This window comes from Pelodiscus sinensis, chromosome 1, assembly GCF_049634645.1.
Source record: "Pelodiscus sinensis isolate JC-2024 chromosome 1, ASM4963464v1, whole genome shotgun sequence".
In the NCBI taxonomy this organism is placed as follows: Eukaryota; Metazoa; Chordata; order Testudines; family Trionychidae; genus Pelodiscus; species Pelodiscus sinensis.
The window spans coordinates 85,530,166-85,555,390 of NC_134711.1; the positions used below are offsets into that span (position 1 = coordinate 85,530,166).

General features: G+C 45.0%; 1 protein-coding gene across 15 annotated transcripts; it reads right to left on the bottom strand.

Moving 5' to 3' along the window:
- Positions 1-530: 530 nt before the first annotated feature.
- On the bottom strand, positions 531-25,224 carry STRA8 (stimulated by retinoic acid 8). 15 transcript variants are annotated; one of them, XM_025186039.2, is made up of 10 exons: positions 25,059-25,181; positions 23,087-23,161; positions 22,328-22,525; positions 19,424-19,499; positions 17,652-17,736; positions 17,006-17,158; positions 13,701-13,986; positions 10,236-10,315; positions 7,823-7,934; positions 531-666 (listed from the first exon to the last, which is right to left on the bottom strand). In XM_025186039.2, the coding sequence occupies exons 3-10, from the start codon at positions 22,517-22,519 to the stop codon at positions 592-594; spliced, it is 1,059 nt and encodes a 352-aa protein (XP_025041824.1). In that variant the 5' UTR covers positions 22,520-22,525; positions 23,087-23,161; positions 25,059-25,181; the 3' UTR covers positions 531-591. The 15 variants fall into 15 exon arrangements, with proteins under 15 accessions (XP_025041824.1, XP_025041820.2, XP_025041823.1 ...); XM_025186035.2 differs by having other exon boundaries at positions 25,063-25,119; XM_025186038.2 differs by lacking the exon at positions 25,059-25,181 and adding an exon at positions 24,722-25,041.
- Between the last annotated feature and the right edge of the window lies 1 nt (position 25,225).

Below are 25,225 nucleotides of genomic sequence, written 5' to 3' on the forward strand. Positions count from 1 at the left end.
AAGAGGGGTAAGTGGGTGCTATTTAATGGTCTGTGATACACAGTAGATCAAGATTATCTAGTGGAGTAATCCCTTCTTGCCATAAACATTAATGAATATGAGAGACAATGACTAGCGGTCAAGTTGATGTACAGTATAGGTCAGTACAAATTAATCCTCTCCTTTTGTACACAACATGACTGTTTTTCTACACATGTAATACTTTTTTGATTTTGGAGTTGATTCCCTGTTTGTTAAAATGAGCGCTCTGACAAAAACCTTATTGCTGACGAAACGCACAACCCACTTTACAAAAACAAAACAAAACCCTAAACAAAACCAATCAAATGAAAACAGCTACAAAACACAATCACTTTTCTTTAAAACTTTATAAATATCTGCAACCTAAAAACATTTTAACATATAAATTACTTAACTGATGCACAAAAACACTGATGAGGGAATATACAGTAAACCAGTAACAAATCACATCAACACAGATTCTCCAGCCGTCCCCTGAAGCAGCTCACTGAGTCGGGGGCAGCATCTCGTCACGGGCCATGCATGTTAAGCAGAGCTCTGTATTGCTTTAGTTAAAGGAGACACCTGTATTTACAAATCTTCATCATCAAAAGTCTCCGTGCACCGCAGCATCACAGTCTCATAGTCAAACTGAAGAGCTTCTTCCTGGAAAACATAAGCAAGGTTACAGGAGAGACAGAAGCTGATTGTGGTTATTAGCAACCTGGTGATCTGGTCCTTACATACCACGGCAAAGGGACAGTGAACACTCCCTCCCTCTGAGGCAGCCATTGACATGTCAGCTGAAGTCAGTGTGCTGTCTGAACTAAGACAGTCTCCCTGTGAAAGTGTGAGTTAGTCCAGTTCCAGCTGATGTCATGTAGACATTTGTCACTGAGTGCAATGGGTGTATGGTCACCTCTTAGATCCTTAATCTGTAAGGGGCTGAGTACATCCACAAGATACTGTGGGCAGGATTCACAAAGGGACTTAGGTGTTGTGACGCTTGCAGTCTCCCTGCCTAGTGTTTAGATGCCTACGCAATCACTGGAACAACATTGTGATCCGCAAATGCCTGTTAGGTGCCTAGGCTCAAACACTGAATGGGGAGAGACAGGCACCTAAGAATGAGACTGACAGAGCTAACATGCAAGCTACCTAAGCTAGCCAATGGGAGATACCAACCAGTTCTAAGCCCTGGCCCTCTTTCAAAGACAGATGCTAAGTCTGGGCTCCATGGAGCTCTACTAGTGATCCCTACACTGGGGGAAGATAGACACTCAGGCTACGTCTACACTGGCAGCTTCTTGTGCAAGAACTCTTCCACAAGAGAGCGTCTACACTGGCATGTGCTTTTGTGCAAGAGCATCCATGCCAGTGTAGATGCTCTCTTGTGCAAGAAAACTCTGATGGCCATTTTAACCATAGGGGCTTCTTGTGCAATAAATTCATGTTGCCTGTCTACACTGGCCTCTTGTGGAAGAGCTCTTGCACAAGAGGGCTTCTTCCTGAGAGGGAGCATCAGAGTTCTCGCACAAGAAGCCCTGATTTTCTACAGTACAACGTCAGTTTACTTGCGCAAGAATGCGCGGCCAGTGTAGACAGGTGGCATGTTTTTGCGCAAGAATGTGCCAGTGTAGACACAGCCTCAGTGCAGGACCCAGTGGGGTGGAAGGAGGAACTGCTCCCTTCTAGACTTCAGCTTTTAGTGGCTAGGGTTCTCACCAGGGATGTGGGAGAGCCCCACTGCACACCCCAGCTCTGCCTGAGGGGAGAAGGGATTTGCACAGGGATCGGCCGCTAGCCTATGGAACAGTCTGAGGAGGGTCTCCCTCAAGCTTTTCTGCTGGAGTTGTTGCACTTTGTTTAAATGCAGTGGTTATGGCAATCCCAGGCAAGGTGGCAATTCCCATTCAAATCCACTGTAGTGTGAGTGTGGAAAGGGCGGAGATGACTCCCAGAGCCTGATTAAGTACCCTGCCATCAGGATGGTCAATGTGCTCCCCCTGCCTGTTTTCTGTGAACTCGCCTGAGGCGCCTATCTGGTAGGTTTGCTCAGAAACTGTGTTCCAGATCGGCTCCCTGCCGGCGCCTTAGGCAGCCAAAAGTCCATTTTTCCCAGTTTGTGGATTCCTCTGGAGCCTGTATGTCCAGACTCCATGGTGAGGCAGTGGTGCTCGGGCAGTAGCCAGTGCTAAAGGTGGGGTTGCATGACCAATGGAAAGGGGAGAATAGTACAAATTGCTGTCTCTGTACTGCCATCTGTCCATAAATAAAGTATGGTTGCTGTATGCTCTGGATGGACGTATGGGTGATTATCATGAATTGTTACTTGTGGATGAGATAACTGCTTATATAATGCGGACAGGCGACTGCAGTTTGTGTGGCATGAACTATGGATTTTTATTATGATCTGACTAAAGGCAGTGAGAAATTGTGTTTGAACACAACTTCTCAGTTGTACCATATCATGTCTTGTCTTTATTCTCTGAAATACATAATATGTGATGTGATGAAAATACACCTTAAAATAAAATAAAAAGTGTTCGTTAAAACGGCAGTATTTAAAAAAAAAAAAAAGCAAGCTATTGTCAGGCAGGCCAGCTACCATTACAACACTGTAACAACCCAACACCAAATCCGATGATAAAAAAAATGCATAACACAAACACTGAATACTGCAGAACAGTGAAAAGAGTGCAAACAAATGAAACAAGTGCAAAGAAATAAAACCCCTACTCCTGTTTGTCTCTGGCTGCCCATTCTCCTTTCTCTTTCTAGCTTGTTTAGTTGCACTTGGTGCCACCGCACTGGGCTGGAGGACTGTAGGGAAGTGGAAGACTGCTGGAGGTACATCTGCCCTGCCCAACTAGCATTCAGTCCTGGCTTCATGGGCCACCCAACTCTGGTATTATCCAATGCATTCCTGGTCTGCAGGACATGGTACCCGGGAGGGAACTCAGGACGCAGTGTGGGTGGGGCAGGACTGGAGCCTGAAGTCTTGTGGCCATTAGTGTAAGCAACTTCTCACATAGGTCTTTCTGCTGCACTCCTCCTCCCTCAAGCGCTGTTCCTGCTCCACGCACTGTGCTGCAAGCCTCTCCTTGTGCTCTGCAATCTGTTGCTGCCTTTCCATCTGCTGGGGATTCTTTCCCCTTTGGCAGCGCTGCTGCTTGCTGGTCCCATCCAGGATGTTCACTGTAAGCTCTTCATGGAAATGCTTCCTCTGTTCCCACTTGTGACTGTTCGAAATCCCAGGCGCCTACTAGACAGCGGCTGGGTGGTAGAGGTGGAAGGGCCTGAAATCAGCCACCACACACAGCGCACTTACCTCAGTACTTCTGAAAAGATTCAGAGTATCCACAGAAAAAGTGCCTGTGGCGTGTATCAAGGCCACAATTAATCCCACTGTAAAACTCAGCTCCAAAACATTCTCGGTGTCACGCTTTGGGTCCCCAAAGTTCCATGGCCACACCTCAGTCACAGAGTGAAAAGAGCACACACCCAATGGCAAGGTGTAATGTACATTTAAAAAAATGCAGGCCACTGTAGCCTGGGAGAGGGGGTTAAGCTGAAGGGGTATGTCTACACTACCACCCTAGTGGAACAAGGAGTACAGGTAGTTCGGAATAGGAAGCCTTTCTAGCTTCCTATTCCGAACTACCGTTACTCCTCGTGAAACGCGGGTCCGCACTAGCAGACATTTAAAAATGGCGGCGCCCGGCTTTAAGCAAATGAAGCCCGGGAAAGTCAAATCCCGGGCTTCATTTGCAACTCTGGTTGCCTACATTACCACCCTAGTTCGAACTAGGGTGGTAGTGTAGACATACCCTAGATGTGGGGGTGCATTCCACCATTAGTGGGCAGAAACTGTTGCCCACAGCTTGTAATAAAAATTGCACTGAATTATAAACCAGAAATCCCTCCTAATGGCATATTAGCAACAACAGACATGCAGCCAAACACTTACCAGGATCTGGGGCTACATTCTGCCTCTTCTGCCAGTTCTGCGGCAGGCTGCTGCTGCTCTGGGAGGGTCATCAAACAGCTTCTCTGAATATGGACTCAGGACATGCACTGTCTGCTCTGGAGGCAAAACCTCCTCAGGGATTGGTGCAACCACCAGTAATTTTGCTAGCTTGATCTGACACTTGCTGGTCCCCTCCAGTGCTACATGAGATGTGGGGGTCAAGGCTTCCATCAAGTACCCTGTCAAAGTCCTCGCTAAAGAGACAGGATGATGGGGAGTTCCCAGGGATCCCTGGCTTTCTGGTAGTCACTCGTCAGCCATTTGATCCACTTCCCACACTTCCATCTGAAGTCCACTGAATCCCAACACTGTCTGCTTATTTCTTGGTACATACGATCATTTCTGGTGTTCTTATTGAGGAGGGACATCCTGCTGGCCTCATACCACAAAGCTACCAGAAGCTGACTGTGGTCCTATGACCAGATAGCAGTGCACTTGTGTGACGGGGCGGCGGGGATAGCGAGCCCCAACCCCGCGCCCCGGGGCACAGGTGCCGAGACACTAGGGCGCCGCGGGGGACAGGCGCCGAGACACCTGGGTGGCTCTGCCGCGCCTGCTCCGCAGCGGCTGCCGACGCAGGCGCAGAAGCCCCCCCCCAGGGGGCATGCGCTGGCGTCCCGGATCAAGGGCGCCAGGTTTAAAAGCCGGGCGGGCAGGACACAAAAGGGGGGGGAGAGGAAGCTCCGGGGGGACGACCAACAGGCACCCGACAGGAACTGCGACGAGGTGACCGGACCGACAGCAGACCCAGGACGGGCAACCGAGAACCCCCGCGGCCAGAGTGGGTGAGTCCCCCCTCCCTCCGGCCACCCTGCCGAACCAGACTGAGACATACGGACCCTGAAGGGCCGGAGGAAGCAGCCCAGGACGGGGTCGGAAACCCCAGGGACCGGTGAGTTGCGGCCGTAGTCCCCCCGGTCAGGCAGCGCGTCTCAGACGCACTCCCTTAGGGTCCTGGGCTGGGACCTGGAGAGAGGGCAGGCCCGGGTCCCCCTCCGCCCCGGCAGGGTACCGGAGGACTATTAAAGCGTGAGATAATGTAGCAGAATGGCCCCCTCCCCAAGAAAGGGGGCGGGAGTGTTACAACTTGACAAAGTACTTCTGGTTCACTGGCCACAAGTTATGCAGGAGATGGTTCATTCTCTTTGTACTTCAGTAATCAGAATAAAATGGAAGGATTAAATGCTGAGCAGCTGACCCTGAACCAGGGAAATGCTTCCATTCCCTGGGAGTTGACTGGCTAGTCTTGGGATAGAAAGGCTAGGCACATGGGATTGGCGGATTCCCAGGATGTGAGTTTGGCGGATTGGGGCCCTAACTGCATCCATGCTACACAATGGTGCAGTCTGGCTAGGTCTTGGGCCCACCCCTCTTCACAGATCTTAGGCCATGGATCCCGAGGGCTTGCTGGCCTGAAACAGACACATTTCTGTGCAGATAGATGGGAGGTACAGCTTGAGCTTCAGCTCTTACTATGGTGGAGACATAGCCATAGAAGATCTAGTTCCTCCTACCACACCAGTGCAAGATTCTGTGGACTGGAGGGGAGGGGGTTGGGAGAGGGGAAACATTTTTAAAGCTGACTTAGTGATATCTAGGAGCCCAAGTCCTATTTTTCAAAGTAACTTAAACATTTATGTTCCTACATCTCATTTACTTTCAATGTGACTTAAGCTCTAATGGCCGCGTTTCTCAAACTGTGGGTCCCGACCCTACTGGGGGTCGTGGTATCACAAAGTTTGAGAACCCTTGTCTTAAGGGATAAATGCTGAAAGATATTTAGGCACTTACATGGCATTCTAATGAATTTACAAATGTATCTAAGCAGGTCAGTCATTGGGTGTCTGTCAATTAACACAGTTTTGAAAATCTAAAATAATGTTTTATCTTATCTGCAGTTAAGCAACTCTTATAAGGGTTGCTGATTATAACTCTCAAACCAGCACCCCTGGAGAAATTATGTAATTGCATAACTGATCTTCCTGTTAGAAATATTGTCCTCCCACATAATCTAAACCTTCCCATTCTCCATTTTAGGCCTCCCCTTCTGCACTGTGTGCATAGGTCTTTCCATTCTTCTGCCTGCTTCTCTCACAAGCATTTTTTCAGGTGAGGTGCCATAGCAGCAGGGTTCCCTCCAAATAGGGTGGCAGCACAGCTTCACAGGTGATTAATCAGCCCCACCCAGAGGCTCAGGGCTCCCTGCAGGGCGTTGACTGACTGGGTGGGGCTGATTAATCGCCTGTGGAACTGGCTGCCGCTTAGAGGGAATACTGCAGAGCAGGACGGAGAACCAGACCAGAAACTTGCCAAGAGCAGCTGCATTTGATGTGTGTATATAGTCACAGTCATACATTATTTGATTTGTATATCCCTTGAGAGAAGAGTGGAAGCAGCACTAATTCATTTACACTGGCCAGCAATAAAACCAGTCAGCTGAACAGTACAGTTCTTGTCCCGCAGTCAGATGGAAAGGCGACCATAGGCTGTATTTTTTGGACAGCTACACGTTGTGCCTCCTGATTACAGTCATATCTGCCACCACGCCTTTGTTGTATGCCATGAGCCTTAAGGACACTAGTCATCTGTCCTGGGTGTTTTGTGACATCAGCACTGTCCAATTTCCTGAGCTAAGGGAGAGTTTGCAGGAGCTACAAATGCTTGGGACAGGGTAGAGTGTCTGTGTCTGCTGGGATGTGAACCTGCATCTCTGCTCTCAAAGCAAGAATCCTGCATGTTGTATTTTACCATGTAGAATTATTCCCTAGGGGTTCGGTGCCGCAATTATCTACATTAAATCAGATACCATGGGAAATTTGCCTGTTTATATCCATTATTATGAGATTTCTCCTTGGTTTCCCTTCTAATTATCTGCCAGCTGACAACCTGGTATTCTTGAGGAATGAAACTGCCCAGCATTATCTTGAGATGTATGCCAGCTGGATTATGAAATTTCAGCCAACCTCATGCAAGTTAATCCATAGCATCCTCTGATGCCACAAAACTTTTTGCCTCTCTCATTTTGCTTGTTCTTCATGACCTAAATGTTTTACTACCTCTTCCCACCCTCCACAGTCTGGGTGCAGTGAGACAGAATTGTGTCAAAAATCATTCACGCTCTAATAGCACTGTGTTGAGGAATAGCAAGGGAGAGCACAGTGTGATCACCTGATGCAAGACGACATAAATACTGTGCTTCTTTATCCTCCCACAAGCTACATGCAACAAAGAAAATACCTATTTTGGTCGCACCTATTTCTTCTGTCCCCTCCTTCCTCATCTTTTATATCATGGATGAACAAGTGACAGAAAGCAAGAAGCAGAAGTTGCAGCAACTACTATCAGAGAGGCACGGCTAAGGTTGATCACAAGCAAACAGGATTAGCTTTGGATTTCCTTGGGCCTCCACATCCCATGCAAGTTCTACAGCTCAGGGGTTGACCCAATTTTCTATCTACTACTGGAATGCGAGGGGGAAGAAACAACCTGCAACCTGAATGACTTTCTGTCCACCTGCTAGACAGCTCCAATTATAACAGTGATGTTTTCCAGAGTTAAATTTGGCCCCCATGGCTTTTATAGTATGTAAAATAAAACAACTGAACCTTGCCTGCTAAATGGTGAGTCCATTAATCTCTGGAATGGATGGAATTAAAAAAAATAATGAAGCCTAAGATTCCAGTTTGGATGATCCTGGGAAACATGAGCAAAGGTACATCAAACGGAAATCCCAATCTGGTATTCAGAGGAATATGCTGCCTCACATATAACACGCACTTTGGCAAGGCCTACCTGGGGAACCTGTGTGTTAGCAAAGAAAAGGCCCTTTAGGAAACCAGTGATCTGCAAGTAGAGCCGGTGGTTATCCTCTGCATTTTCTGAGATGCAGCCGGTGAACACGGAGCTGAAAAACGGAAACAGAAGTTAAAATACATTTCCCGTCCCGAATCTCCTCCTGCTCACTTCTTCTCCTTTTGATTTATTTACAAACCTTAATCATTATTTTCAAGATGAATAAAATAACTCAGCAATGGGGGGTGGGGAGACTTTACACAATAAATGATACCAATAGGGAAACGTGATGCAAGAAACAATGATCAAAGCAAAGAAACTCAAGAGATGCGTGGTGGATGTAATCATAGTGTTCCAGGAGAAAAACATATGCCAATTATAATACAAAGCGATTGTTCTATTTAACTGGCAGCCTGAATGTTTTATAACATTACCTTGCCCAAATAAACCCTTTTATTTCTTATATTAGGTTTCTGAGTGAATGAGACACCTTTCTATGGTCCTAAAACTTGACCGAGAATATCAACTATCAGCAGCCACACTGTGGGCAAGTGTTAGGCAACTTCCCTGACAGGTTCTGCCAGTCTTGGCCTGGCTTCCAGGCCTTCACCTTCTTCTGGGCTCCCACAGAGCTCTGCAAAGGCACACAGCATAGCTTTTTTATTCTGGATCAGAGGTGCTTGAAGACATAGTCTGGCAATAAAGAGTCCATTGCCCTAATATAGGAGCAGGCTAGGCGACATGTGTAGATGGGACACTAATTCATTGTGTCTAAATGCGTCTCCTAATTTTTAAAAAATCAATTACTTGTTCAACTGGTACATACTTAATTCAATTGTATTATATATCCGAGTGTGTTTTGGTTAACAATCTAAAGGGACTTATTCTCATTTACACTGTTCAAGCAGTGTGAAATGCAATTTTAGTTTTCATGAGAATCATGCCTCACATGTTAAAGGACCTTCTAACTTGGATAATTGCTTTACTGACTTGCAAGGAGAGAAAATCCCACCCAAGATACAACCTGCAAGGAGAGTACTTAGAGCTGAGTCCTCACATGTATTTCCTATTAAGAAGCACAGTCCTTGCTAGGGCTCCTGGCTAATATTAAGGCTGGGACCACTCTTGTATCTGACATGTCCTCTCTTGATGGACTACAAACAGCTCTTGCACAGGAAAAACTTGATGTAATAGGCCTTTCCTGTCTCTGATGTTGCTATTTAGGTGAAACTACATTTCTGCTCTGTAAGCTATTTGTTATGTCACCCACATAATTAAAAGAGTGAAGGAGAGTATGTCTTAGAAGACTATTTTTGTTCCACTGAAAGAGAACACAGTTCAAAATTAGCTAACTTATCCAGAGAACACCTGATCTTTCTAAACCTTGTGAGGGGGAACAACAGGAATCCAATGTTATTATAGCCAGGAAGACTACAAATGCTGATGAAGAAAAGCCAAAACATTCTATGTCTGGTACTAATGGAACAAAAAACAGGACTATGTAGCACTGTAAAGACTAACAAGATGGTTTAATAGGTTTCATGGGCTAGACCCACTTCCTCAGATCAAGTGAAGTCTTAAAAGGCCTTTGAAGCAGGATGCTTGAGACATAGAGACAATGTCCTTTCTGGTTGAAATGGCAAGAAACTGTTTTTTCTTTGTGATCCTGTCTGATATCTGTTTTGTGGGCACTGATCCTTTGGCGAAGTGTCTGAGACGTTTGTTGTCTCAATGACTTGATTACCTGCATCCTGCTTCAAAGGCCTTTTAAGACTTCACTTGAAAGAGAATCCTCTGAACTGTCATTCATGCTTAAATTCGACACTTTACACTCAAGTTTGAATAAAGACGCTAATTATCTTACCCATTACAAAGATAGCTTCCCCAATTATCACCTCTAATATCATTAGCTCACAGACATTTACCTCCCCCCCATCCCCCTTCTGTTCTGAAATTTGATTTGTCCTTTTCGTATGTGTTCATTTTTTTAAATTGTATCCTTTGGTATATATGGTTGTGACAATTTTCTTCCACTATTTGATCTGAGGAAGTGGGTCTGGCCCACGAAAGCTCATCACCTATTAAACCATCTTGTTAGTCTTTAAAGTGTTACATAGTCCTGTTTTTTGTTTCAGCTACCAGACTAACACGGCTACATTTCTATCACTATGGTACTAATGGGACATTGTTGAAATTATCAGAGAGGGTACTTTCCAGTCCATTGTAAAATGTCTTTTAATTGCAAGCTTACCAATTCTTACACCTTAACAAATGGTATGATCATGAGCAAATTGCTGCAAATATGTGTGTTCAACAGGCTTAAGGGATGAGGACAAAAATATGGAAGCTGCCTTATTAACGTACATCAAAAGATGAGGATGCTGGCTACCAGACTGGGTGTGTTTATAATTACCTTGGACTGGACATTGTTTGTTGAGTCTCATTTCCATCAAGGAAACCAGCAGCAACATCAAATGCATCTTCAAATAGTATCTATCAAAGAAAATATTTTAGAACTCAAAACTGTCAGCCACTGAACATTGTTACTGAGTCTATAATAGTTCTCAATGATTAAGTCTTTATAATCTAGGAAGTCCTTTTTCCCCTTACAGAGACGTGCTTATGTGTTACATTGGACCATTAATATATTGTAAAAGTAGAAATAAATTACTTTTATTTACATACAGAGGGTCCTGCCATGAGGGCAGGGGACTGGACTCAAAATGACCTCTCGAGGTCCCTTCCAGTTCTAGTGTTAATTGATACACATTGTGGCCATCAGTTCCATCTGGACTGTTAAGTTTCCTGGAACTGGATTTAGGCCAATGGTTTCCAAATACCTCAGGCTGTGTCCAGACTCAGGGGTTTTTTCGGGAAAAGCAGCCTTTTCCCGAAAAAACTTCCCCTGCGTCCAGACTCAAGCCGCGTTCTTTCGAAATTATTTCGAAAGAACGCGGCTTTTCTTTCGATGGTGGTAAACCTCATTTCACGAGGAAGAACGCCTTCTTTCGAAAGTTCCTCTTTCGAAAGAAGGCGTTCTTCAATGTAAATAGGGCTTCCTCGAAAGAGAGCATCCAGACTCGCTGGGTGCTCTCTTTCGAAAAAGCGGATTGCTCTTTCGAAAGATCCGCCTGCAGTCTAGACGCAATCTTTCGAAAGAGGCTCTTTCGAAAGATGCTTTCGAAAGAGCCTCTTTCGAAAGAAGCCTGCAGTCTAGACATAGCCTCAGTGAAAAGGAAGGATTATACAAGTACTTCCCAGTCTATTTTGCTAACGGTTACTGATGTGTTCAGACAAAGATCTCAGTTGTATCAGCCAATGCCCACACGATCTCATTTAACTGTGTGCTCCAGCTTGCCGTGAAGCCTGAATTGCTCCACATTCCAACACTGCATTGTTGAATCCCATTAGTTCATTCAACCACCCTGCTATGTTCACTGTTACTCCTGGAACATGTAACCCTTCAATACAATTTTGTAAATAGGCCAGTCACATGAATAGCCTACCTTCCTAATAAATGCGGGATTTATTGCTGTAATGCACTTATGCTTTAAGGGTAAACACTTCTAAACCACCACTAAAATTTACTTAAACTTTTTGTGAGCAGCTCAGCACTCAAACAGCAATTCAACAAATGTTTAGAATCAATTACCTTCTGCTTACTTTCTCTAAAAGGCATTCCAGCCATCACATGGTCACTGACTTCCCATCTCAGCTGAGCCCCCTCCCCACCTCTCATGCGCTGAACTAGCAGTTTCAGATGCACAATTGATTATTACTGGAGTGGGGAAGCTGGCCTATGAAAAACCTGAAGATTTGGGAGCTGCTCTTAAGGTTCAGCATAGATGTATTCCAAAAAGGACTTTGTGCGGGGAAAGTCACAATTATCTTTATGCCCCTGTGAAAGACATGAACATTTTCTGCAGGATCTTTGGGATTCATTTTTTGTATCTTTGTGGGCTAGGGACTGTATATAATTTTATGGGGGTGGTTGACCATAGCCTTTCCAACTAGGAATGGTGTGGGTGGTAAGGCAAATTCTCTCAGGCCTCTGGAGAAGTACCACCACTCAGAGACCCTCCCCCCCACACTTGTTCTAAGGGGATTCTCCAGAGGCAGCCAAAGAATGGACTTTTGGATATACAGGCCAAGTTTAAACTGACTCCGATCCAGCAAATGCACAGCACTTTCGGTCCAAGTGTGTCCCCAGTTCTTTCTGGGAAGGCTGGAAGGACTTTGGCCTACCGAGGCACTACAGGACAAGAAAAGCTTGAAGTATGCATATAGAAATGTTTACTGTTTTCATATTAATTTTGCTTTAATTCTTTCCCCTTAAGAGTCAATGTTTTTGCGGGAAAAAGATGCATGTGGTAACGTGTAGCAATGGGGCATTACGCTGTTTACAGCCTCTGAAGAGAAACCTGAGCCCTGATGCTGGCCTGGTTTTGGTTTGTCTGGCTTTGTGGGAACAACACAGAGCAGGGAGGGAGCTGTGCAGCATGGGACACCCCCAGCCAGGAGGAGAGAGATGTGGCTCTCCACCCAAGAGAGGTAAGTGGCTCAGGATCAGGGATGCTACAGTGCGTGGGTGGGTGGGGCTCAAACCCACCATCCTGAGGCTGGTGCCTTATCCATTAAGCCACAGGCCAGGGCTAAGCCTCCCCAAACAGCCCAGTGTGGCTCCACCCCCAGATCTGCTCTGGCTTCCTGCTTTTCCTGCTGCCTGGAACTAGGGTGGCCTGATGCTGGGACTTGGAGCTGCTGGGGCCTGTGCCCACACCACCTAGCACTCTAGGGTTGGGGGGTGGGGCAGTGCTGCACGCCTGGTGCTTCAGTGCTAGTGCTGCACCACTCAATAGGCACTCTGGGGCTAGGGATGCTTGGGCAGCCTGGGGCTCTGGTAAGAGAGGGGAGGGACCTCAGGCAGGAGGAGTGGAGCAGGGGACTAGCCTCTCCCAATGGTTGGTTCATGCACTGCCCATGAGTGTGCATTCTTGTTAAATGACAGAGGGTGAATACAGGTGCAGTTGCCCTGAACTGTGATACCTCTCTCCCTTTCATCATTTCCTATAAACAGACTCCTCTCTTCATGGCAGATTAGCAGTGCTGCTGCCATTGAAAGTCCAGTGCACTTACGTCTTAGTCTTAGCAAAACGGAAAGACTAGCAGCCACAGGAGAGCAATGTTAGGGATCTGCTAAGGAGTAAAGAGAATTCAATGTACTGCCATGCTGTTAATGATGTTCACTTTTGCTGCTTATGGAAAGGTTTAATTAAAGTATTGTGCTCCCCTTTAAGAGCCGCACACTCAATGTAGCTAGCAACTTTTCTGAGGTTTGGAATTTCTGAACTAGGAACCTAATAGTAATTGTCACCTACTGTTGCATAAATTGCAAGGTTCATCCCCTGGAGGCCAGTCTAATTTGCCCACAGAAGAGAGTCACACTTTCAGGCTGGGTCCAACTCCATTTTATTGTTTGCAAGCAATGGTCAGCCAAGGAGCTATTGCTCAAAGCAAAGCTGACCCTGGGCGTTGGCTAAGCATCCTTTTTTATACTTTCTTTAACTTTCTTATCTAACTTGGCACGTCTTGATTTGTTACCTTAGCTTCGTGTTGCCGCGTTATTGGTTAGCATATTTCAACTCTATTCCATTCAGTAACAATCACCAGTATAGCTTACTTAAGCAATAGCAATTAGCAAATTCCCCTAACTCAAGTAATACGTGTACTTCAGTCCTTGAGAAATGGGTCTAAACAGCTAGTTCCTCTACAGCTTCTAAAACATGCGCAATCGGCTAAATGACACGTACTGTTTCAAGCTTAAGTAATGGAAAGGGGAAGAAGCACACATAGTTTTTACTATATTTTACTACACTACCTCCTCTGGCGTGGATACCAATGAGCCACTGGCTTCCTGACTATTAGCTCTGCTGTTCCTCACGCTGCCTTCAGTGCAAGCGGGTTCAGGGCAGGCTGCCTTGGGATCAGGGAGTAAATTTTGCCTCTGACTGCAGTACTGCAAGACGCTGTCTCTCCTTTCCTCTGGTAGATCCTGCCACAGGTGAGAAACAGCTGTGGAGACCACAGGCAGAGTGACCTCTTCAGTGCACACAATTCCATTCTCAACCAGCAGGTCCACGGTCTGTTTATAAAAATACAGGTACCTGTAACAAGAGGAAGGGAGGCAACTTTTACAAACAGCTCATGGCGGAGTAGCCTCGTGTTAGACCAGGAACGACTGGGGAATAGGTTCTACTTTGACCAATACTGCTGACTCACAGTGGGACCTTGCACAAAGACTATAGTTAATACAGGGGGCGCTGGAAGTGCCACTTGTTATTAAGCCTGCCCAACATTCACTAGTATAAGACTCTTTATTCAGTTGCTGCTTGCTTTGCAAAACGTTAACAGTTTGGACTGAAATTTTTCATCCTGAGTGTGTGCCCCAAGCTGAATTGTTTTGGAAAATTTCAGCCAAAACAATGTATCTGTTTCCAAGATCAATGCTGTTTGGCCCATATTAAAAAAATGCTAGCAATTCTTTTCTTTTTAACTCTAGTGCCCCTGTGCTTTGCAGCAGGGATGTGAAATTTGGCAAGGTCTGGCCTTTGCCATATCTGTGAAAATAAGTCCAAACGTGGCTATCTGGAAAGAAATATGGATCTTACGCTAAAAGGGGTTTTTGCGCAAAAAGGAAATATCCACACTGCTTGTTTTTGAGCAAAAACCCCTTGTGCAAATGAAGCATGACAAAATGCTAATCAACATTTGCATACTCTCTGCCAGCAAAAACCGGCAGTGTAGACAAAGCCTCAGGGTAAATTAGAGCTAAATAGCAGCACAGAACACTGAGAGCCAGGACTGTTGGCTGTAAACAAACTTTATGGGACCAAAAGTAACTTAGCCACTTATCATGGATGTGGCCATCTGGCTAACTAAAATCATGCCAGACCACGGATGTTGCCGGACGAGAGAGAGTGCCAGAGTAGAGAGGTTTAGCCTGTAGAATGAAAGCGGCAAAAGTCTGCCACCTGCTGGCTCAACTGCATTCCCATTTTTAGGAAACTACTAGAAGACTTATCCTGCACCATCCAGCTCCTTTAGGGTGTGTGTGTGTGTGTGTGTGCAGGAGTCAGGGAAGGGCCTTGGGGATGTGGGAGGGGGCAGGGCAGCAGGTTGGGCACATGGGGAGTGCAGGACTCAAGGAGGGAGATTGAGGAAGGACTGGGGCGGGGGCTGGGTATGTGGGGGGCACGAGAGTGAGCACGGGGGGGCTGAGAAGGGGCTCAGGCCCATCCAGTTGCAGCCAAGGTTGGGGGTGGGGGGGCTACGTACCTGGTCTGAAGGCAGGCAAGCTGGTAAGCCCATCTCTCTTGCTGATGAGGCTACCCCCAGTGGTTACTCTGCATATAGCCCTTGCCTGTGGGCGCGCTGCCCCCAGTGGCCATTCTAGGTATCACGTCTCTCCTCTCTATGCCCCTCCCTTTTGCATTCCTTCTCTGTGCCCCCTCCTTTTTCATGTTCTAGAAAACAGTCTCATTCCTGGCACTTCCCGTTTTTCTGGCGCAGTCAAACCCAGACTTTGATTTAAATGTACGATAAGTGGAAACTGCATGTCAAATTTGGTGGTCCTAACTCTTATTGTTTTGGAGAAGCTCTTGAACAGACTCACAGACCTTTCTAAAATATAGAGACAGACTAGCACATTTATCCAGTGTTGCTCAGGTCCTTAAGCATGGTGTCAGGGCAGTAGGCTCAGGGTGCAGGGGCTGAAGAAGTCAGGGTTTGGAGATGAGGAGGGGCTCTGGGCAGGGGAGTGTGTGTGTGTGTGTGTGTGTGTGTGTGTGTGTGTGTGTGTGTGTGTGTGTGTGTGTGTGTGTGTGTGTGTGTGTGTGTGTGTGTGTGTGTGTGTGTGTGTGTGTGTGTGTGTGTGTGTGTGTGTGTGTATGGAGGTGAATGGGGAGGGCGTGGGGAGGCAAAGCCATCCCACCACCCCACCCAAAATCTGTACCAGGGCTGCTTGCTTTCCCCCTTCTTGTACCTGTCAGGGAGTGAGAGCAAAGTGCGCACTTTGTCTATCAAATCCTTCCTGCATCTCAGCCAGAACAAGGAGTGCAGCAAACTGCACTATTCCCTCGCTCCCTGTCGAAGAGAATAATTAGCAATGGTGCTTCAGCCTCCTCTCACCCTCGCTAAAGGGCACCTAGGCGGTGGGAGGCTTGAAGCTGGGGTAGTCACAGACTGGGGGAGGGTGACTATTTAGGACAGGCATGTCCAAAGTCCGGCCCGCGGGCCAATTGCGGCCCGTGTTCCGGTTTAATACGGCCTCCTCTTCCTCCCCCTCTCCTGGCTCCCCGGCGCTCTTTTGAACTTGCGCGCCCAGCGCGCCGCTTCCGGCCGCACCGCCGCCGCCCATGGCCTCCGCGGTCCTAGAGCCTGCCCTGTAGGGCACGTCCGCAGCCCCGCTCCCCTGCGGGTTCGCCCTGCCCCCAGACCGCCGTGAGGCCGGCGTGCCCTGCGCTCTCCGCCCGCCTCCGACCCCGCGGACCCTCCGCCTTGGGGCTGAGAGTGCGGGGACGGCCCTCACGCATGTTCACTTCTTCAAATCTGGCCCTCTTTGAAAAAAGTTTGGACACCCCTGGTTTAGGAGGAGATCTTGAACAGATAGACAGACTCTCTCAAACATATAGATTATCAGCAACAATAGAAAATCTTACAAAAAGACCCCAAAACATCATGACAGCAGGAAGGATTGCAGAAGGCTAGAGAGTCAAAGAGGAGCTGACACTTATACGGATAATAAGAATGATCGTAAGTAAAGTTAACATCTTTGAAGAGACCCTAACCCTCCTGCTTCACACTAGCACACTGACATACCTGAAAGAACATTACATCTCTTTCCTGAGGATGGGGAACCTTCAGAGATTTTCAAAGTTCTGTGAAGCAGAGAGCTGCCCTATGGCCAGTATTCAGGCTCACAGTTACAGCCAGGCATAAGGGAATTACTGAAGAGTCATGGAAGATACTCAGTCCCCCACTAGTGGGAGCTGAAATTGATGCCTCTGCTGGTCTGGGCATCCAGGGACCCAAAGTCAGACTCCAGGAAAGCTACATGATACGCAACAACTGTATGGGTTGTCACACATGAAGACTATGACAATACTACACACTTAATACTCCTACCGTTCAAACTCCATCAGATCAGGAGACGAAGTGGCTGGGGACTGGATAAGTCTTGGCTTCCCATCCTCTTCCATTGAGTTTTTTTCAAATTCTTGAATCACATACCAGACTGTGGAGCTACTCTCATTCAAGGCATCTGAAGGGGATGCAGTACTGGCAGGAAAACATGGAACAAAGCCAAACGCATGACTTCCCAACCAAGTTAAAACTGTCCTTGCCAGGACCATTCTGGAGGCCCAGCGATTCTTTTAGAACAAGTGTTTTTGTTGTTGTTGTTTTTTGTTTTGCTTTGCTGGGGCTAATGAAAGTGCCTCAGTGAAGATGTAAGGGTTTAATTTTTTTATTTCAATTATTTTTTTCAGTCTGAAAGTGCCAGGTAAAACTTCTTCATCTCAATCTGTGTATTTCCTTCCCTCACAGGGACAGACAATCACTGTGCTGTAATATTTGCAGTATTTTGATAGACAAATGCCATTCTATTTAGACTAGTGTTTTTGATGGAAAGACAGTCTCGCTGGGGGAGTGGATGCATACACACGTATGGTGACAGTGCCTAGCATAATTAGGCCTTGATGGGACCTCCAGTTACTACTGTCACTTCAGATGCAAATGCAAAGTACTATAATTTCTTGCTCTGAGTCCTTACCTGTGATCGCTGAAGTACATCTTGACATATTCCTCCCTGACTTCCTCCAAGCTGGATGGGTTTCCATCCTCCAGATTGAAGGACTCTGTAGTCAGCAGAAAGATAACTATCAGAGACTGGGGCATTTGGCATCCCATTTACCACCGTCAGTCCCAGTCAAACAGAGTAAGGATGACAACTGACTTGTAGAGTTTTTGATTAGACAAAATAGACATTCTTCCCATCCCATAACATGACCAACTATATCAACAGTTTATGGGCACTGGTTGTGCAGGACACAAAGTCACTGATATCTGCAAAACGCTGGCCTTGGGTCAGTGAACTGGTAACTTTGATTTTCCGTAATAACAGCTAGGGAACCAAAGTCCATATGACTACTAGTCAATACAAAATGCTGCAGTTATTTTCTTTCTTTGAAGTTTTGATATTTCAGGCTTTGGGGAGTCTCTCTGACACCGTTTAACACATTAAAAATATGTTCACTGGCTTTAAATCATCATCATGGAGTTTAAATCTCTACCACTGAAAACAGTGAATGTGTTTTATTTTTAGTTCTGATTCCCAGATCCTCAGTCAGGTGAAGAGGCAAGGAAATAGGACGGGGAGACTGCAGAAGCAGCATGTTCTGCCCCAGTAGAGGAAGTACCTCCACTGCTCAATAGCAACTGCTCCAGCTGATTAAAGGGTATGTGACAGGTACTGAAGGGAGTCACATCACACTGTCTTCATCCAGAAGAAAAGAATGTATTTGTTTTAAAGTGTTAGGGTAGGCTAATGGAAAAATACATATGCAGGATCCAACAGAAAACAGAACAAAAACCCAAATAAATCCACCACTGTCTCATACATTTCCTTCGAAGTAACTTCTTAGCTAAAATTTCTCACTTCCTACAGGTTTGTAAGAAAATTCTGAATGGGATTTCTGTCCCCCTCTTGCCTTATCTTTTACCCCAGACTAAATTCTCTCAGTGCCCTCCAGTCCAAACCTGGAGCTCAACTATGTTTGTGAATCAAGAAGTTGTATGCTCAAGACCAGGTTGTATGTTGAACTGTGCACCTATGCAGAGGAAATAAGGGAAGAACCTCCCTTTGACTCTTTCATTAATAAGCTATACAGACACTCCCCGACTTACAAATACACCATCGTATGACCATCCGTACTTATGACCAACCTCCCATTAACCCCATTATAATATTTTCGAGTTGAGAATCATGTACATCAAGCTTTTCGAACAGCGCGGGCAGTGCGTCTAAGGGCATTTCTGACTTACGACCAAATCGAGTTAAAACCAGGTGTTCGGAACGTAACCTGTTCGTAATTCAGGGACTGCCTGTATTTTAGGTGCACAGAAGTAAGAAGGGTCTCTATGTTGCTACTAGTCCCTGAAAATGTGGGTGAGGAGTGGGCACAGCTCTTCAATACACTGACCAGTGCAGATGATCCAGCAAGAAATTGAGTGGGATGGGAGGGAAAGGAAGGAAAAGCCTTAATTTGCTGCTGATGTAGGCCAGCAACGTTTGAATCTGTCCTCTCTAACCCATCAGATCAAAGAGGAAGCAGGGAGGAAACTGGTGAGATTCAGAGGGGTATCTTTGAAGCATAATGCTTCCTTGGGCTATTCCTGGGTGATATACGCTATCTCTTGCTTAGCCTAAAGGCACCATCTTCCCTTGAATAATGGCTCAGTCACCTGGCTAGCTGTCCCTACTTAACAAGTACATTAAAGGCAGGCCCAGGAAAACGATTTCAGGTATATATTTCCATACAGTACCTTTCATCTTCAGCAACGTACCCAAAGTCTGCTCCAGCTCCTGGATATAATTTTTAGCCTTACGCAAAACCTGACACTAAAAACAAAGAGAAAACAGAACCAATCCCCTTGTGTTCTGATTAGGAATGTTAAGTAGTGTTTAATTAGCTAATCCGGTAGTCCATGGAATTTCCATCAACTACTCGATTAGTCAGTAAGTGGTGACACTTGCTACCCCCGCTGCAGCGCTGTAGTTTAAATGTAGTAGGAGCCTGCCTCTTACTACATTTAAAAGGCAGAGCCGAAAGGGAACCCTGCTTGTGCCGGTCCCCTGCTGAGCCTCTGCCTCCCCTACTCCTGCCAGCGGAGATGGTGCTGGGAGGAACCAGCATTTAAGACGGTTCCCCATCAGTACCGGCTCCTGCTCCCCCACCTTCCTGCCTCTGATACAGGGGCAGCGGGGAAGGAGGGGAGTGAGTAGTTGAGTAGTGACTCGACTAGTAGTTTACAACCCTAGTTCTGATGGGATTGACATTTTAACATGGCCGAAGTGTTTTTTACATTGTTTCCTTTTGGCTAAATAGCTATCTCCATGTCCCTCTAAGAGGCCCACTACACTGATGACTGTGAAAAAAGGGAAGAAACCAGAGATCAGGGCAAATACAAATGAATATTTTAATTTACATGCTGTACCTATTCACATACAGATTTGGGGTTTATTCTGATCATTCTCTACAGTCAGCAATTACTTTTTGGAATTCCTTCCTTTTGGGATTGTTTGCTCTTTGACACAAATCTATAAAATATCATGTACAACAATTATGTGATATTATTAGTATTATTATTATTAATAACTAAATTAATAATGAACAATACACTATAATTGGGTATGTCTACACTACCCCGCTAGTTCGAACTAGCGGGGGTAATGTAGTCATCCGCACTTGCAAATGAAGCCCGGGATTTGAATTTCGCGGGCTTCATTTGCATGAAGCCGGCCGGCGCCATTTTTAAATGCCGGCTAGTTCGGACCCCGTGCCGCGCAGCTACACGCGGCACGGACTAGCTAGTTCGGATTAGGCTTCCTAATCTGAACTAGCTAGTCCGTGCCGCGTGTAGCCGCGCGGCACGGGGTCCGAACTAGCCGGCATTTAAAAATGGCGCCGGCCGGCTTCATGCAAATGAAGCCCGGGAAATTCAAATCCCGGGCTTCATTTGCAAGTGCGGATTACTACATTACCCCCGCTAGTTCGAACTAGCGGGGTAGTGTAGACATACCCATTGATACTATTTTAAAAGCTATATGGCTTCTTATTAGATGTTTTCTGTTTTTGGTATTTTCTGACTGTAGGTGCATTTTTTTCCTGATCATTTCCAGTGGGAACTGTGGAGAAAACCTCGTTAGCCAAATTTGGATCTGTTATATTGATGTAAAGCTGGAGTAACTTAACTGTTTCCAATGCAATTAGTCCAGGCTTAGACCAGTATAAATGAGAGCAGAATTTGTCCACCTGTGACTACACACACTAAAGCTACACAAAAGACTTAAATGTTTATATTGTTAAAGAGAACATCCATAATTACTTTAGAGATATTTTTTGTAAAAGATGTACATTCAGTACTTCAGGGCATACGTCAATCACTGACTGACAAAAATTAGGAAAGATCTTCCTCAGTTCACAGGCCTTTGAAGAAATCCAGTTCTTCTTGACGCAAAGGGATCATAGCTGTGATGTGATTCTTCCAACGATAGCAGTGTAAAGCTGGGAAAACTCAATGGGACTCACCAAAGTTCTAACAGGGTGTCAGAAGTCCTTCATTCCAAGCAATAGTAAATGAAAGTTAAAGTCTTGTTCGACAAAACACAGTCATGTTTGGGATTTGGCTTCTGAGACCACCATGATTTTTAGCTTGAGCTGTGTCTCTGTTAGAACTTAACAAGCAGAGCTGTTGCCTCATGCTATTTTACAGTTAAAGGATCCAATTAGATGACATCCTTAAATGAAACAAAATACAGGACTATGTAGCACTTTAAAGACTAACAAGATGGTTTATTAGATGATCTTGTTAGTCTTTAAAGTGCTACATAGTCCTGTATTTTGTTTCAGCTACACCAGACTAACACGGCTACATCTCTATCACTATCCTTAAATGACAATGTTTTCACCTCTTAAGCACACCTTCCATCTAAGAATTGTAAAGCTCTCTGGAATGACATACCTCACTGAGATATGCATTACCACCCCCATTTTGCAAAGAAGGAAACTGAAGCACACATAACCTACATGATTTATCAGAGGGAATCAGTGGCAGAGTTACGTACAGAACCCAAGACTCTTGACACCCTTTACTGGTTCTGGACCAAGGTAACACTCTTTCTCCTTGATAGCACTTTAATACCAAATTAGCGCCCTTTTCACTTTTTTATATAGTATCTTTTGCTTACACATTTTCTAAAACTCAGGAAATGTTACTGTTTGATTTTTTTTTATTTTTACTTACTTTCCCCGTTTTCTTCCCCTCCTCTTTATAAGTCAACTCATGAGGTTGAATGAATTACTTCCACCCTAGAAGAACCCACTAGTTCTGATTTTACAGCTTTATGTCAAGGATGCAATTTAAACAAGGCATTCCTTGACAAGTGTCCAAAATTCTGCAATTTTGTAGAAGCTCAAAATCTACAAATTGGAGGAAAGTCATATGATAAACTCATGGCTGTAAGGCACTTAATCCTTCTTGTTCTGGTGGCAATATTTGTGCAAATAAAAGACACTCATTGAAAGCTGCACATGATAAAATTACATTACTTACATATTACATATTTGAACTCCAAAAGATATTGTGATCAGAACTATGAATCTGGTTAGGTACACTTTGCCTTTGCAAACACATATCCCAAAAACAAATACAGTTTTTCTTCCATACCTTTGATGCTGAATTGTTGGACTGAGAATAAACAGTTTCCCGCAGGTTGTTGAAGAGTCCTGCCAATGTAGCCCGGTGTCGTGCCTGAGATAAGCGTCTTCTTGCCACCTGGGGCTCCAAATCTTGCAGATGTGTAAGGAACCCAGGAGTTACCCTGACACATGGGCTGCTACAGTCACCAGATGTCTCCATCAAAAGCTGCAACGGAATGGTTACATTTTACTAAACAAATAAATAGCATTTCAAAATAGAGTGAGTCTACAGTATGCGTGATGGGCAGATGAACAAGTAAAATTGAGACAACTGTTGAAGCAGAACAATCCAGCTCATTTCCAGCAGGTTATGAAGGAAATATTAAATCACTTTCTGTTTTCCCTATGAAAGCAAACTAACAATATGTACTATAACTTGATCTACTATTAGTGGTGGGCTAGATGTGCACTGCAGTTTGAAACACACGAAATTAAAGCAGATGGGGCAGTTATTTCTTGCCCTGCAATGATGTAGTTAATCAATGTGCTGAGTGCTCCAAATTCCCACTGAAATCACTAGATGGCACTGTTCTTTGTGACATTTTCAGCCAAGTGGGAATTCACAGTAAATTATGTTAGATGGGGATAGGTGAATAAGCAATAGAAGCAGACCTTCTAAAGTCACCTAAATTCCCTTTTCAGTTAAATGCTAGTAGTGAAGAAAAAAGGAAAATACTTACAGAAATTACATTTAACAGAAACAGAAATTACTTTTTTATAGTGTTACCTGCTTTTTTAAGGGCCCAAACTGCCATTGAATACACTGGGAAAACACCCATTGTGAGTTGGAACAGATCAGATGCTGGTAAAATAGTATAGTTAAAATTGAATTAGGGTGGTCAAAATAGTACTGACACCTAGGAAATTATATTTTAAGGTAATTGTTGGTTTCCCTATGGCATAAATATCAGATATATTGATTTTGTACTGTACTATAGAACGGTATCCATGATTTACTGTATCAATTTACTATTTGTGGTGTAAAAATCTGTATGACTTTCTCAATAATGGCAAATGCCAGAGAAATAAAATTTGAACGTGTAATAAATATTAAAACTTCACAATTACTTTTCCATACATTATTGATGGCCTTTACACGAGGATTTAGACACAGAAATAAGCATAGTAATAGAAATGTAGCCATGTTAGTCTGGTGTAGCTGAAGCAAAATACAGGACTATGTAGCACTTTAAAGACTAACAAGATGGTTTATTAGATGATGAGCTTTCGTGGGCCAGACCCACTTCCTCAGATCAAATAGTGGAAGAAAATAGTCACAACCATATATACCAAAGGATACAATTAAAAAAAAATGAACACATATGAAAAGGACAAATCACATTTCAGAACAGGAGGGCGATGCGGGGGGGGGGGGGGGGGAGGGGGGGGAGGAAGGAAGGTAAGTGTCTGTGAATTAATTAATTAAGGTAATTCACAGACACTTACCTTCCTTCCTTCCCCCCCCCCCCCCCGCATCGCCCTCCTGTTCTGAAATGTGATTTGTCCTTTTCATATGTGTTCATTTTTTTTAATTGTATTCTTTGGTATATATGGTTGTGACTATTTTCTTCCACTATTTGATCTGAGGAAGTGGGTCTGGCCCACGAAAGCTCATCATCTAATAAACCATCTTGTTAGTCTTTAAAGTGCTACATAGTCCTGTATTTTGCTTCAAATAAGCATACTGAGGGCATAACACTATCTCCAGAAAAAGTCTGAAAAAGCTTGCTGAAAATACCCCAGAAGCATGAAGCAGGTAATTTCATATGGCTCAATCCCACAATCTTTACACATGCAAAGCTACTATACTATTGGAAGTCATTGGAAGATTTCCCTCTCAAAATACTGCCAGACTGTATAAATAGCATCCTTTCTGAGCAGACTGTCAAGTATCAACTGCATCACATTTTCATATTCCTACATGTTCTGTTCCTAAAAAAACTCCTTCCATCTTTCACAATAATTTAAAATACTAGCAAAACAAATTATGTATATTGTAATTTTAAAATTTCCATTGATTCAGGGGAAACTGGCTTGCCCTCACATTTCACTGAAATGTTTGGATGAAGATACTAATTAGAATGTTGCTGACAATTTTGTTATTATCGCTCAAATGAGAGAGATTATTAATATTTATTTATTATTATTAATGGTCCCAGAAGTTCTATAATGGAACGAGAAAAAAAAAAAGATCAAACAGAGTTATCACTTTTAAAAGCCTGAATACGTCCTTCAGATCACTACAGAAAGAGACATTGTAAAGAATCATAGAAGAATTCATTAAAGTCTGACTTTCATATTATTTAAAATCATATAAACACAGATTAAGAGACCCGTTAGGAATCAGCAGCAACTTCTGCACCTTCAGAGCCCTGGCTCCCCTCCTCTATGACCTTTGCCCTTCCTTTCTGAGTCCTGCCCCACTGCGTATATAGATTTTGGCTTTCCCCCCATTTCTGTGGCTCTGGTCCTTTCCATGAACCTGCCCCCCTTTCCCCGTGGCTCAGTCCTTTCCTATGGGGCTCGCTACCCCGTCAGGATGAGCTCTGTTCCCCTTTTCTGTAGCTCCCCTTTCTAGGAGCTCGATCCCTTCCCTTTGAGCTCTGCCCCCCTTGCTACAGGCGCTGCCCCCTTTTGGGGAGCTCTACCCCTTCCCTGTTAACTCTGCTCCCCATTTCTATCCAGCTCTCTTCAATTACAGACAGTCCTCGAGGGGCTGGAGGCCTCTGGCGTCTCTGCGGAGCATCCCTCCGGCCCGACTGGCTCTAGCCCGCCCGTTCCCACGTCCCAGCCCCTGCCGCAGCTCCCCCAAAACAGCTCGCGTGTGCTGCCGCCACCGCCCAGCAACATCGCCGCACGTGGCAGG